The following is a 15206-nucleotide window of genomic DNA, read 5'->3' as shown; positions in this document are numbered from 1 at the left end:
CTCTTTAAAGCTAGGTTATTTTTATAGCTATAGAACTCCTGGAAGAGTAAACAGGAGGCAAATGTATCAGGCATGAAAGGTGGAAGGGGTTATTTAAGAGTGTTATCAGAACTAGCCAGCTGCAAACACACACAGTATCAGAAAACCATAAACCTTTCCCTTCATAGCAGGACTCAATTATTCATTAGGCCACCCTGCTGCAGAAGGAGGGTGTTTATAAAACTAGTGTCACAAAACCCTTGAAGTGTCCAGCCCTCCCTGCCATCCTGCTGCATAGATGAATAGTTTGAGGGGTAATAATTATCTCTCCATCCTCCCTTTTCACAAATGCATTAGATATTTAAAAGTGATAATGATAAAAATAACAATGACCATGGCTATCATTTCTTGACACTTTCATAATGCCAGTCTATAGTTAACTGGCTCATGAGAGATGGTATATCAAATGAGTGGCAGAGGTGGGATTTGAACCCAGGTCTTTTGGAGACCATAAATTATGTTTTCTTTCACCTGTTACTACAATGTTTCTAATCTCTCATCCCAAAGAGACATGATTCTTGATTAATCTTGTGGGAAAACATAAAGGTAGGGAGGGAAGGTTTATGGTCAAATGATCTGTCCACACACAGCTTCTACCTCTTGGAGCTTCAAAATACAATTGAACACATTAAAGGATCTGAGAAGCCCACGGTACAGACATGTGTGTTTCTTATTTAACTCTGGTTTCACAAATTCACTGGACTTCAGAACCCCATTTCCAATCCTGTAAGACACTATTCTATTTTCAAGGGCACATCCTGGAGAATGATGCATGATGTATAAGATGATCCTGAATATAGAAACGAAATCTGATTTTCCCTTGTGGAAAACTGCAAAAGAGGCAGAGCAAGAGATGGTGGAATCCCTACCAGTTGAAACCTTTCCTAATGCTCGGCTGGCTCCTTCTCCCATTCTTGTTCTCTCTGGTCTATTCAGCAACATGGCCCTCTGCAGCTGTATGTTCCATTCTTTCTGTATGGTGTGGTCATGGACAGAGCACCAGGCTTCTGAGTCTTACTTGTATTCTCACCAACTGAGATATCATAGAGCTTTTGGAACCTCAGCATTCTCAGTCTAAAGTATTGATTTTAAAAATAATAATACTTTATATGGGTATTGAGATAGTTAGAATAATATGCTTAAAAGTGTTGAAATAGGTCACCCTACTGCTCTCATTGATTAAGTATGACAAAGGTGATTGTTCTGGTTCGGGTCTGAAATATCAACAAAAGTTCATGAATTAAAGGGTTAGTCACCACGGAGAGGAGAGGGATTTTGGGAGGTGATGGGATCATAAGGTCTCTAAGCTTCCTTGGGGGGTAATTCATTTATGTATTCATAGCTGAAGGGGCTATTGGGAGGTGGTGGGGACTGTTGGAAGTGGGGCTTAGTTGGAGGAGACTGGTCACTAGGAATGAGGTACATTGTAGGGTATATTTTGTCTACACCCTTCCTCTCTCTTTCTTTGCTCCCTGGACACCATGAGGTGAATAGCTTTTTTCCACCATATGCTCCCAGTCATCATGTTCTGCCTCAGCAGGGCCCAAAAACAATGGAGTCAAGTGACCATGGACTGAGACCTTTGAAAACATGAACCCAAATAAAGATTTTTCTCTTATAAGCTGATTTTCTCAGATATTTTATCACAATGACAGCTAACACAGTGATAGGCCCATTGCCTAGAAATCACAGCGTCTCTTTCCCTACTAAGCAAAATTCTGTTCACTTCCTCAAACCCAGCTCAAATATTACATCTGACATAAAAGTTTGTAAGCCCCTCTTATTTCCTCAGGTATGATCTCACTTTAACTCTCCAGACTTCTAACATAGTCAATGTTTCCTGTTTCCATACCATTCACCACAAGGATTCATTCTTATTCTGTGTGTGCCTGGCCTGTGTATCATCTCTGTGAAGACGGGGCAGGTGTCACACATAGAGTATCTTCTACACATAGTGCTCAGAACAGTACAGGGCATATAAATGCCATATGGGTGTTATGAGGCTTCAGAGAACTTGCATTAATACAGGCTGATATGCATACCATAATGATCAAACACAACATAAGGTAGGTAATTTCAAATGTGTGATATGTTCTTGAGTTCAGAGATTAGTGATGGTAAAGAATTAAGACATTAAAAGGAGTTTAAAATGTTCAAAGCATATCCATAAATGTATTTGGATGCCTGATATAAATATTGTAGTCCTGCTCATCCTTTCCAACATGCACATTTGTATTTATTTCCCATGGAGAGATTGCCTGATTTTCCATGAACTTTTTGAAGTATAATAGATGAATTGGTATAGTATGTGGTCTTTGGAAGAGCCAATTGGTTCTTGCTCATAATATGAGCAGGGATATTAGCTGTAATGTTACATGAACATGGCCTTAGATGCCAGTGGCATCTCTTATCATATTGGTGGCACTAGGCAAGCTACAAAAACTCTTTGAGTCTCAGTTTTCCTATCCTAAAAAATGGACATGGGAACCTATGACAAAAAGTATGTGAGATAAGGAAACATTATATATAAATGTTCTAGGCAGAGTATCTAGCACAATATAGATGTGCAATAAATTTTATCCATTAATAATTAGTATTACTTCCTTTATTCTTCTGAGCTCTATGAATCATAGACCTCAATCATAGAAATCTTTGTATTCTCATTGCCAAGCAATGCAACAAGCACATGCGTGTAACTCCATATGCACTTGCTGTACAGATAAATGAATAAACCATGAGGTCCAAAAGCAAAACAAGCATGAAAATTAGCTATCTTTGTGACTATAGGAATTCTAGCAGTCATGGCTGTGACGTAGGGCATTCCTGCTATTGTTTATGAAGCACTTACTACATGGCAAACTATAGGTCAATTCCATGTACATTTTAAAATGTAGCACAATTGTGACAAGCAATTTTACACATTTAAAAACAATGAGTCTTGTTGACAAAATAAGACATTCAAAAGAAAAACAAAAAGTCAAGTACACAAACGGAAAGCAAAAGTAAATAAATATGTGAAGTACATTGTAGAACTGCATGCATACACGTATTAAAACACACGTGTCAATTTGACTAAGACAAAAGATGTGGGGACAAAAATGTTGTCTCTGTATCTAAAGAGGTAACAATAGGAGGTAGTAGTAGAAAATGCTGTAGGATGAGGAGGGAAGGAAAGAGATGTGTATATACAAAGGTGTCCTAATGATTTTCAATATATGTATGCATTTGCATTTCTCCTTTTAAATCTTCCCCCTCAGCGCATGTGTGTGTGTGTGTGTGTGTGTGTGTGTGTGTGTATACAGGCATAGTAGGAAGGAGTGGTCCAGCCCTCCTGGGAAGGAAAAGCCAGGGTTTTCTAGGCCCCCTTTTCCTTGTGGTGACTTTATTGCTTCACGACAATCAAGAGGCAAGGAGGTCAGTAGTGACACTGACTCATAGCACAGGGACCAGCTGGCTATGGTCTGAATTTTGGAGGTATCATTGTACTTAATACATAGGCTTTAAAACTAGACAGTATGGATTTGAAAGTTTGATTCCAGGCTCTGCCTGTTAGCTGTGTTATTGAGGCAAGATGTCTCTGCCAGTTTCCTTATCTTAAAATAAGGATAATGATACCATCTCTCTCATATCCTCATTTCTGAGCATTTTATGATATATTAGTTAGGGTGGAAGAAATAGCAGATGGAAGAAATAGCACCAAGAATGTGCCACCCTCAGTGTTCATGTGTTGCAGATCTGAGTTATGGTGCATACCTCTCTTTACTGACTTAAATTTTATCACTCGTCACCTCTCTTCATACCAGTCTTCATCCCAGTCTCTGCATCTTTCATGACTGAAGATGTCCTTGTCACTCCCTGTCATTAAGTACATAAAACTCATCATGTCATACTTCTTCCTACAACTTGAATTATGATTTCAATACCATTCTAGTCATTTTTCTTATTGTAATACCCTACTCAGGGTCACATTAGACCAGAAATATAGAGAGAGCCACATAACCCTAGTTTTCCATTTGACTGTAGTTATAGATACCTATATGACCTTGAGCAAGTTTCATAATCTCTAAGAACCTATGCTCTTAGGTCAAAATGAATCTAGCTCTCTTTATGTCCCAGGGTTGAGCATAGCCTGAGCATTCAACAAGACATATATGCCCCATGCAAAGAACTTTTTGAGATCTGATGAAGGATAAAGAGACTTGGATGCAGGTAAAAATACTAACCTGAGTGTCATATTTTGGGAAATATCTTTGTACTTTCTGCACTTCAGAGTCTTCATTTATTTAAAAAAAAATGACTGATGTAGTTCTCTGTAATATCTTTGTTTGCACTGGTAGAATGATCTGACCATGGCTTCTATATAGTAAACAATCAATGTGCTAATTATATAAAAAAACTAAAAAGAACAAACTCTTGGACTTTAAATATTAGTAGTTAATGTGTACATGTTAGTTACTAAGTGCCAGGTCATATTCTAAGTGTTGAGTCAATAGTCTCATCTGTGGTGGTTACTATTATGTGTCAACTTGTCTGAGCCAAAAGATGTTGGGACAGCTAGTAAAACATTTTTTCTGGTTGTGTCTGTAGAGTGTTTCTGGAAGAGATTACCACCAGATTCAATAGACTGAGCAGAAACTGCCCTCATCATAATGATAGGTGGGCAATATGTGATATGTCGAGAGCCCAGATACAACACCGAGGCAGAGGAAGGGTAAATTTGCTCTCACTCACTCACTGCTTTTATACTCCAGATTCTTAGGCATTCAGCCTTAGCCCAGGAGCATGTCTAACCCCATTTCCCCAGCAGTTTTCAGGTGTTGGCCTCATTGCATTAACACTCACTTTCTAGTTCTCCAACTTGCATATGGCAGATTTTAGGATGCCATGGCTTCCTTAATTATGTGAGCCAATTCACACAGTACCTTTCTATCTACCTGTTATCTGTCTGTATTATACAAAATTATATATATATATTGGTCTGTTCTCTAGAGAACCCTAACTAATATATCATAAAATGCTCAGAAATGAGGATATGAGAGAGATGGTATCATTATCCTTACTTTAAGAAAACTGGCAGAGACATCTTGCCTCAATAACACAGCTAACAGGCAGAGCCTGGAATTAAACCTTCAAATCCATACTGTCTAGTTTTAAAGTCTGTATATTAAGTACAATGATATCTCCAAAATTCAGAAAAATGAACTCCTTGCTACATGCTCTGTATCCAAAAACTTGATTTCAAAAGAGTACCACCTTTTATAATCTCCATAACATTTCACATCAATCATGGTTTTCAGTGCAAGGAACTAAAACCAAATCTGCCAGGCTTAGCAGTGCATTGAAAGAACATTTGAGAGTTCATGGAATGAACAGGAAGGCTGTAAAACCAGGATCAGAAAAAGAGGTATTGATGGTGGCAGCTACACGGTTAAAACCACATGTAAACTCATTTCACAGGAAATTTTCTGATGATGGAGTAGATTGTATTAGACCAACTTCTTACTAGAATTTTATGAAAAAATCACACACACACAATATACAACATATTTATGTTATTTATTTGAAGAAATTAGAATGAATGCATAGACCTGGAACCCCATTACCTGCATTCAAAATGTGGCTATGCTATTTATAGACAACAAGATATCTTGGGCAAGGAATTAACGTTGCTGTGCCTCAGTAGTTGCATCTCTAAAAAGGGAATAATAAGAACATTATGGAAACATTATGGAAACCTTCCTCCCAATCTTCATGTGATAATCAGGCAAAGTATGTGAGTACAGACCAGTGCCTTGAGGAATACTAACAGAGTAAATGTGATAAGGAAGGATATGCTGAAAAGAAGTAGGTTATTAAATGGCTGACTCAATGTCCCGGGGAACATTTCTAAAGCCTCACAACCCCCTACAACCCAAGACTCCTTAATCCTTGGTCTCACAAACTGTTTCTTTACCCATAAGCAAGCTTTATTTCAGAGGCATCCAGGAAAATTTGAGCTTCTCTAGATTGTCTCAGCTCAAGACTTGTCCAACAACTGAAAAGTCGTTCTTACTGAGGGCAAATATCTGATGTGAAAATGATGACTCCTTTCTCACTTTATTTTTGCTTCCTGCTTAAGTTTGACTCTCATCTTCAGCATTTCAGAAGGAAAGAAAACCAACCAGATAGCCTTCCTGTTAACCCTGCAGAATCTAAAAGAACTTCATAAGAACAGAGCTGGGGACATTGCTTCTTGGCAAATAACCACCTGAACTGTCAGCTGAAATCCCACAGCAGAATATTTATCTTTGGTGATAATGCAAGAGGCAGAAAGATCACAGCATGATTTGAGGATCCCTAGTGGTACTTGTTCTTTTAACAATGGAAGTGAAATCTCTGGCCTTAGGATTTGAGGATGCTGGACCTGCCAAGAGGGTAGAAGAGTCAGACAGTGCCTGCCCCCCATGAAATTTTCCCCAAGAGGTGCCTTTTAGGCACATGAATCTTCTTCAAGGTCAATCAATGTAAGAAATAAGTGCCTAATGGAACACCCAATATCAGTTTAGAAAGGCCAAGAACAGGATTCAATCATTTGAGACGTATAATGTTGATCCCTGATTTGTTCATAGATAATTAAAATTTGAAGTTTTGGCTTTTGTATGGAATTAGTAATTATACACTCTTAAATTTGTGTCTTTTTGTTATTGTTGTTTGCATTAAAAGTTCATTTCTATACATTCTTATTTAATCTTTACCAAGATGTTCGTGGTACCTATCACTATTACCAGATAAATGAATGAAGAATTTTATGTCTAGAAACATGGGCAAAGCTAGCCAAGGCTAGTAAGTGAGAGAAATCACAGCCTATTAACTGAACTGTGGAAATACTGACAGCAACAGACCCCAAATCGCTTCTCAATTGGGTCTGGGAGGATGGGGGAAGAAAATGCCATGGGCCCAAAATAAATGTCCTAGAGCTTAAGGATGATTAGAAAGTGAAGATTTCACAAAGCAGTTACAAAAACATTTGAGCTATTCTTCAACTAAACCTAACATTAGAGCAGCTTGTTTGAAAATCACCATTGTTCCCTTCATCCACTTAGCATTCTTTCTTCGTCAGCCAAGAAAAAGCTCCATTCTCAAGAAATGCTAGAAATTGGTTAGGGCACTGAAAGACTCATTTTGAGGGGATTTACATAAAATGTTAGTAGGTCAGGAAACACTGAAAATTGTGGAGTTTGGTCACTTTTATTTATTAGGTCAATGAATATTAATTGTGTTTTTATAACCTAAATCTGGATACATCAGAGAGAAAAACATAAAAATTCCTCACCTGTTATGGTTTGGGTATGAAGTGTCCCCTAAAAGTTCACCTGTGAGACAATGCAGAAATATTCAGAGCTGAAATGATCAGATTATGAGGGCTGTATTCTAATCAGAGAATTATCCCATTTGATAGATTAATAATTTGAATGGATTAACTGTGATCAGGTAAGGTGTGAATGGAGGAAGTAGGTCACTGGGGGCATGTCCTTGGGGATTATGTTATCCTTGGTTCCTTGTACTGATGTTCTCTCTGCTTCCTGGCTGCCACAAACTGAGATGCTTTCTTCTGCCATGCCCTTGGGCCATGATGCACTACCTCACATCTACCCAGAGCTGTGAAGTCAGCTGACCATGTGCTGAACTTCTGAAACTGTGAGCCAAAATAAACTTTTCCATCTGTAAGGTGTTCATGTCAGTGATTTTGGTCACACTGACAAAATGCTGACTAAAATACCAGCTACGTACATGACTGTAAAAATCCATTTCCTAATGCAAATGGAAACAGAGGGCAGAACCATTTGGAAAATGGGTGCGATATACCCATCTTTATTTGAATTTTGACAGAGTGATATCAAAGGCTACAGAAAGTCAAGAGAAGCATAGAGTTCTATACAATCTAAACCTCCAAGCACAAAACATTCAAGGGGGAGGGAGGAACCCTCAGCAATCAAGACAAGTAATATCTTAATGCAATATTTTTTAAAAACAAAAGTCAATGCAAATAAATGTACAACAAGCATAATAGCAAATTTTAAAATGAAACTAAACATTTTTTTTCCAGGCTCTGATTGGCAGGCAGTTGAAAAGAGGCAAGAGGTGAGAAAGGGGGCTCTGTAGATACCTTCAGGACAGGACCAGCAGGACCTGTAAATGCACCTTCCTACCTGAACCCTTGGCAGTTAAGGACAAGCTGCCAAAAAGAATCATGCTGACTTTTGAGAATATAATTTTAGAAGTTGAGTTCCATACGCAAATAGGAAAAAGCTATTTTTTTTTCAGTTCTAGTTTGCTTATATACAAATGATCTCACATGATGGAATGGAAAGGACTAAGCAAGAAGCCAAAGGCCCCAGGACCCCCTGCACTATTTATTCTCTTGTTTCTCTGGGCCTCCTTTATCACATATGTAAAATAGTTGACATCTTTTCCAGCTCAAAACAATCAGCCCCTTTGCCAGATTAAGATTTCCCAGAAAAGAGAGGGATATCTACCTAGCTTCAGATAATGCCTTTGCAAACCAGAAAACAGTCAATTCTGCATACCTTCAGTGTATATGTTTGAAGTAAGGTCTGAACAAAATTGGTCTATATTTTATTTTCATTCAGGAAACTAAAAACTTGCCTATTGCTCAAAGGTGCAGAATAATTTCATATAGCAGCTAAACCTACATAGTGGTATTCTCATCCCAAGTGCACCTGTTCTGATGTTTATCAGTCAACTCAATGAATAATTTTCGGCAAGTTACTGAATCTTTCTATACTGCAGTCCTTTCATCTATAAAACAAGGGGATAGACTTGATCTGTGGGGCCTCATAGCTTAACATTCAATGATTCTCAGAGTCTATAAATTGATTTCTCATGTCCTTATGTTGGGAAAACAGAATAAAGCTCATGCTCCAGGGAAAATATCACAGTCTTATTAGTCAAATTTTATTTTACTTTTGCAGTTTCAACAGCACTCACCTCTGATGATCTTTCTTTACATTTCCATTCGAAGAGATCATGAATCTGAAAATAATTAGTTTCTTTACAACTGGAAAGAAAACAAGATCCTGGGGAAGTACTATCTTCATAGCTTTTTAATTTTTTAGTCCAGTAAGGACCCTCCTCATTAATTGTTTTTCTATTGTTAGGGCTGCAAGGCATGGGAACTAAACTGAAATTAAAATAATGATGACGATGATGACAGCATCTCATTCTCAAGCACCTCCTTTAGAACAAAATCATCTTTGCCAACTCATGTGTTATTGCTTGACACCTCCACTGACACTTCCAAATTTACACAGAGTTGTCCCAGGGCCATGAGAATGTTCCTTGGTCTTAATTTCACTGTAAGCTCTGTGGTGTGTAAGGTCTTTGAGTGTGTCAGGATGTCTCACACCTTCTCTTTTCACCTGGTAAACATTTGGATGCTGCAATCACATTCCCTTTTGGCCACTGTTTCAACAGTTTTGCACCTTTGGGTTTAGTGTCATTATTATCAGTGTCCCCATCTCCCAAATCCTGCTCCACATTTTCTTTTCTTTCTCTTTGACTTAACACAATCCAGAAGGGCGTCATAATGCGTTCTGTGTGCTAATATTCTTTTCATCCAAGTGCAATCATTCTCTTTAATATTTTATTTTTTATTAGCATGTATTTTACATATTAATTGGATTCAGCATGATATTTCCACACACATAAACACAGGATGCACTGATCAAATCCAATCTTCCTTTATCCACCCCTCTTCTCCCTTATCAACCTCTAGTAACCACTCCTCAACATAGAGATCAATTTTTTAGCTTCCACATATGGGAGAAAACATGTGGTTTTCACTTTTCCGTGTGTGGCTGATTTCATTTAATGTGTCCTTCAGTTTCATGCATTTTGCTGCAATAACAGGATTTTACTCTTCTTTATGTCTCAATAGTATTCAATTTTGTATATATCTCATATTTCTTCACCCTCTAAATCTTAATAGACACATAGTTTGAGTCCACATCTTAGCTAGTGCTATGTTAGTCAACTTTCTGTCACTGTAACAAATACTTGAGAATAACAAATTAAAGGGAGAAAATTTTAATTTTGGTTCATCATTTTAGAGGTTGCTGTCCGTAGTTGCTTGGCCATATTGCTTGTAGGCTGTGTCAAGGCAGTAGTCTTATGGGGAAGTGCAAGTTGGAGAAAAGCTGCTTAGCTCATGGTGGCCAGAAATCAAAGAGTGAAAATTTTTATAATAATATCCCTCCCCACAAATCAATTCCATTCATGATGTCAGAGCCCTTTATCCAATCACCTCCTCAAAGGCCCCACCTCTGAGTACCGCTGCACTGGAAATCAAGCCCTGAATCCCTGAACCCTTTAGGGACATTCCAGAACCAAATCACAGCATATACTCAGAGGTAGGATAGCTGAATCATATGCTCATTCTAACTTTAGTTTTTTATAAGAACCTCCCTACTGGCTTCCTTGGTAATTCCCTAGACAAAGAATCCACTCAAAATGGATCAAAGACCTAAATAGAAGACCTGGAACTGTTGAGAGCCACAGTGAGTCGGAATGGCCCCTGGCATTTTGCCAGAAGTAATGGTTGATAGGCGAGCCATTAAGATGAGGCTGGATTGATTCAATTGTATATTAGACCTTTATACCAATAATAGGGTGGCTCTTGCTGCCTTGGGCACCCGCTACTTTGGAGTTCCCTTGAGTTCTCTCGGGAGTTCCAAGAGTGAATGTGCATGTGCAGCCCGGTGGAAGGGAGTTCTGGTTGGTGTGTGGTGTTCTGGAGGGCTGCGTGGGTGGCGTTCGGGAGAGGTTCCCGGGGAGCATATGTGGAGTGTGCTGGTGGAGTTCGGAAATAATGTTTGTTCCTGCTTGAGTGGCTTATGATTTGTGCCCAGCCAGACTGCGGCATGGAACTACAAACCTACTAGAAGAACACATAGTGGAAACACTTTGAGACTTTGGATTAGGCAATGAGTTTTATATATATATATATTCACAAACAAAACCTAAAATGGACAAACAGAATTACCTCAAATTCAAAAGTTTCTGTATCGCAAGTGCCTTCTTAACTGTGCCAAGCAAGGCACAGGGAGTGAAAGTGCATATCTGAACACATCTGAACAAAGAAAAAAAAAAACATGTTTCCACCATTTTTTCTCTAGGCAACTTTTTCTGGCAGATACCAGGACCATACACCACCATGAAAAAGTTACTTGATCATTTCCTGTGTTCCTGTAACAACTAGAGCATGATTGTGTACCTTTGCCGTATTGTACTGTGATTATGTGGGGACACTGTTCATAAAACTAAGAGCTCCTGTAAACTCCTTCAAAGAAATAATGGATTGTGTCATCCATTATCTTATCATATAAAGAAATTTTAAAGAAATGAAATAATAGCTGTTATGCGTTCATTAATTTAGTCAACCCACACTGGACTTTTAGCTATATTGAAAACTTCTCTGGGATACTACCACAAATTGTGGCTGCTTTTCCTCTGTTGGGGTCCGGATTTGATGTGTACACACAAAAGTTTATGTTAGTCAATTCAAGATTGCTCAGAGGTGAATGACTTTTATGAGATCTGTAACCTAATCAGTAGACTAATACATTTGATGAATTAATAATTTGAATGGATGACTGGACAGTAACTACAGGCAGTTGGACTATGATTGGAGGAAGTAGATCACTGGGGAAATGCCTTTGGGGAGTAAATTTTGTTCCTGACCCCTTAAGTTCTCTCTCTCCTGCAGCACAGCCTTCTGCTATGATGTTCTGCTTCATCTTGGGCCCAGAGCAATGGAGTCAACTGACCATGGGCTGAACCTCTCTCATCCATCTCAGCCATTCAGGACCATGGTCATACCCAGGAACTTTTTTTTTAAAATTATTCCTAATCATCTCATCACTCCATAACCTCCTTCTCAAGCATGTTTTTTTTTTTTTCTTTCTAGCATCTAGCATCTAGAACCTTGACCCTAGCAATTCCCACCTTTGCTAAAACCTCTATTTCATGGACTCTATTACCTTTTCATTGTCCCTCCTGATTTTCACTTCTTTATTTCCTTTCTTACCCAGCTTATTTTCCAGGACTTTTCATTATAACCACCCCTGAAATTTGCTCTCAATCACGTTGCTGTCCTTAATACTTGTCTGAGAAAAGCAGTGCTACAGATAATTATTGCCTATTTGAGTCCCCGCCAGAGCAAAAGAACACAGTTTAGAAACTAGTCGCATTTTACACAAATGGCCACATACTGAAAGTGGCCCCTTGCCCAGGGAAGACAACTCCTGTTTTCAGCCCCATATGTTCTTTGGAAAGGGATGGATAGTCAATCATTTACAGAGGAGAGAATGAATATGTGACAGTGTTGACTCACAAATATAAATGGATTATTTAAGATATAAATAATAGAAAGGGAATATAATGAAAGTAAAGAAGTAAAAAATTATCTACAAGTATTCAGCTTGATAATTTGTTAGCTAGTGGTGTTATTTATATAGATGAAATTTCAAAGAGGGAATAAGTACAAGATTGGGAGATGGACCAGAAAGGTCAAGTTGAATTAGAGTTATCCAAAAGAAATTGTCACAGAGGCAGCTGGACAGGTAAGTATGGGGCTCTGGGATACGTCAAGACTGGAGATAGTGATTTGACAGGAATCTGTGTATTTATGTGCTATTTAAGCCTAATACAGTATTGTAAAGATACATGATAGATAAGCAGAAACTGGGGCTCTGGATCAGGCCCTGAAGCCACCCAACATTTAGAAGTTAGATGAGAAATCTAGTGAATAAATTGGCAAAATGATTTGCTCTTCAGTATTCAGAGAGCTGAAAAGTAGTGGCATGGAAACAAAGAGCAAAAACATGTGCCAAACATTTGACACTCACTGTCCTAAACCTCACACCTTGCTGAATGGGCATTAGTATTTCCAACCAATCAAGAACCAAAAGACTAATTACCTCACTCAAGTTCACACCAGTTATATATTTTAATGTTGGTACTCATTATAGTTTGGCTTTGGAATGTCCCCAAAGTCCGTGTGTTCAAGGCTTGATCTCCAGTTATCAGGAGGTGGTGAAACCGTTAAGAACTGGGGCCCAGTGGGAAGTCATAGGTCATTGAGAACAAGAGACCCTGGTCTCCTCCTCTCCTTTACACCAGACCACTATGTGAGATTCTTCCTCTACTGCCCACTCTCACCATGGTAGGCTGTGCTCCCACATGCTCAAAGCAACAGGACTAATTACTCAGGGATTAAAACATTCAAACCTGTAAGACAAAATAAACCTTTCTTTTTTAAAAAGTATTTCAGACATGTGTTATAGCAGCAGAAAGCTGATTAACACCACACTCAAAAACAGTTGGCTAAGTTCAACATTTTATGCTTTTCTGATGTCTTACTATCATCATTGAAGATTAAAAAGAATAAATGGAGAATAAGAGGGAGGAGGAAAATAAAGATGAAAGAGGAAGAAAGAGAGAAGAGGTAGGAGGAATGAGTCAATGAATGAACACCAGTGATCCCAGTGAAAAGTTTCAGAATGGAGTCTGGTTTCACTGAGAAATCTACTATACTCCATGGACATAGAAAATAATGCAGAGAAGGCTTTATCCCTGATGAATTTCAACCATCACTGCCAGGATGCTTTGATATTGTTGTGGTTAAGACTGCAACTGTCTTTCAGCTTTATCTTTAGCCCTCATGCCTGTTCACAACTGGTGTTAATCAACTTACTCTTTGTAAAGTGCTTGTCATGTATCAGAGACCTGGAGCTAAGTAGACCTCAAAACTATATAGAGTTATTTTCTCTCTAGCTGCAGCTGAATTTCCCAGGCATTGTTGTTGAAATTTGATTGGGGGAAGAAAAAGTTATCAAGCAAGTGGAACATGATCTCCCTCTTACAGACATGCAATTTTCCTTGCTGATCATTATTCCTGTATTCTCAAATGCTTACAGGTTTTTTCTCACTATATTTGTTCCATTACTTACTAAATATTGACGTTATGTTTCCCAGAAAGTCATTCCCATGAACTTGTGTTGTTGTTGCTATTCTCTTTGGAGAGAAAAGAAGAAATATTGGTGGGGGGAAAGGGGTGTGGGGCATGGACTATTTATTTCATTAGGCAGTCAGCCTAGAGGCCAAGTTTTTTTAGGAGTATGAGATGCAGGGATTTGAGTTTTCTTTATGCAGCAATGCTTAGATTTAGAGAGTGGGGATGAGACAAAACAAAAGTAATATTTTGGTGAGATCTCAATTGTTCTCTTGTTCATTTATTTTCCTGGTTAAAGACATATTTATGAAATACAATTTACAAAAAAATAAAAATAAATAGCCCCTGTTTTTCTGGCCTCCTGCAGTTACAGGGCTCTATACCCTTTCTCTGACCATTAACAGTGCCTCAGATTTTTCAAACCTTGTTTTCCATTCACAATTCTAACTAGCCAAACTCTCATCTGATTCCTCCATCACCCTGTGGTTTGAGAGGTTTGTTCTAACTGTCCCTTTGTTGAGCTGCACCATCTGCCTCTTCCTTATCACAAGATGGTTTTCCAGTGGATCAAGCATCAGCCTGACTTCCATAATAAGATCCCTAGTTGCTTTGTTCACATGCAGAAAATTTAATACTGCTTCTCCTATTCCTATAATGAGTTAGGTTTTTAATTATTCCAGAGACACTGTCTAAAAGCTAGCTGTTATGCTGAATACCCTTTCTCTGGGGTATGGTAATAGTAAGAGAAAAAAGATCTCTGAAGTAGGAATTGATAGAGGAACTAAAGAACCTCTTACCCAAAATCCAACTCTTCATTTTCCAACTTGGCTGAGGTGATTTTTGCTCTTTGTGTCAAAAAGCCAATCAGTGAAATGGAGAGGTTCTGGGAAACATCTACAAAAAACAAGCTGAGAACCTCAAAACAAGGGTTTCAATAAGAATTGTTACAAAGGAACTAAGTGGGCTCATTATGTTCACAATGACCCACAGAACTACAGCAACGTTGTTTGGAGTCCTTCTTTGTGGGATTATGTGGAACTTTTGCTTAGCATACAAATCCATTAGATAGTGTCTTGGGTTTAAGAGGTTAAGCAAAAGAAATTATTGATTTTCATGCTGACCACATGAACCCATAATTTTTGACCCCGATGTATAT

General features: G+C 38.4%; 1 protein-coding gene across 4 annotated transcripts in view; it reads right to left on the bottom strand.

Moving 5' to 3' along the window:
• Window positions 1-15206, bottom strand: part of AGBL1 (AGBL carboxypeptidase 1) — a 798986-nt gene that overhangs the window by 181908 nt on the left and 601872 nt on the right. Inside the window, exon 23 of one of the 4 annotated variants that reach the window (XM_081290640.1) lies at window positions 9669-10207. The exons of the other annotated variants lie outside the window; for them this stretch is intronic. Coding sequence (XP_081146766.1) covers window positions 10126-10207 — 82 coding nt within the window. The 3' untranslated portion in view covers window positions 9669-10125. Of the gene's footprint in view, window positions 1-9668; window positions 10208-15206 lie in introns of those variants that run through there. 4 annotated transcript variants of the gene reach the window in all.

This window comes from Spermophilus citellus (genome assembly GCF_964194105.1).
Source record: "Spermophilus citellus genome assembly, chromosome: 4".
NCBI lineage: Eukaryota > Metazoa > Chordata > Mammalia > Rodentia > Sciuridae > Spermophilus > Spermophilus citellus.
The sequence above is the reverse complement of the archived record's forward strand: the minus strand, read 5'-3'. Positions and strand labels throughout refer to the sequence as shown.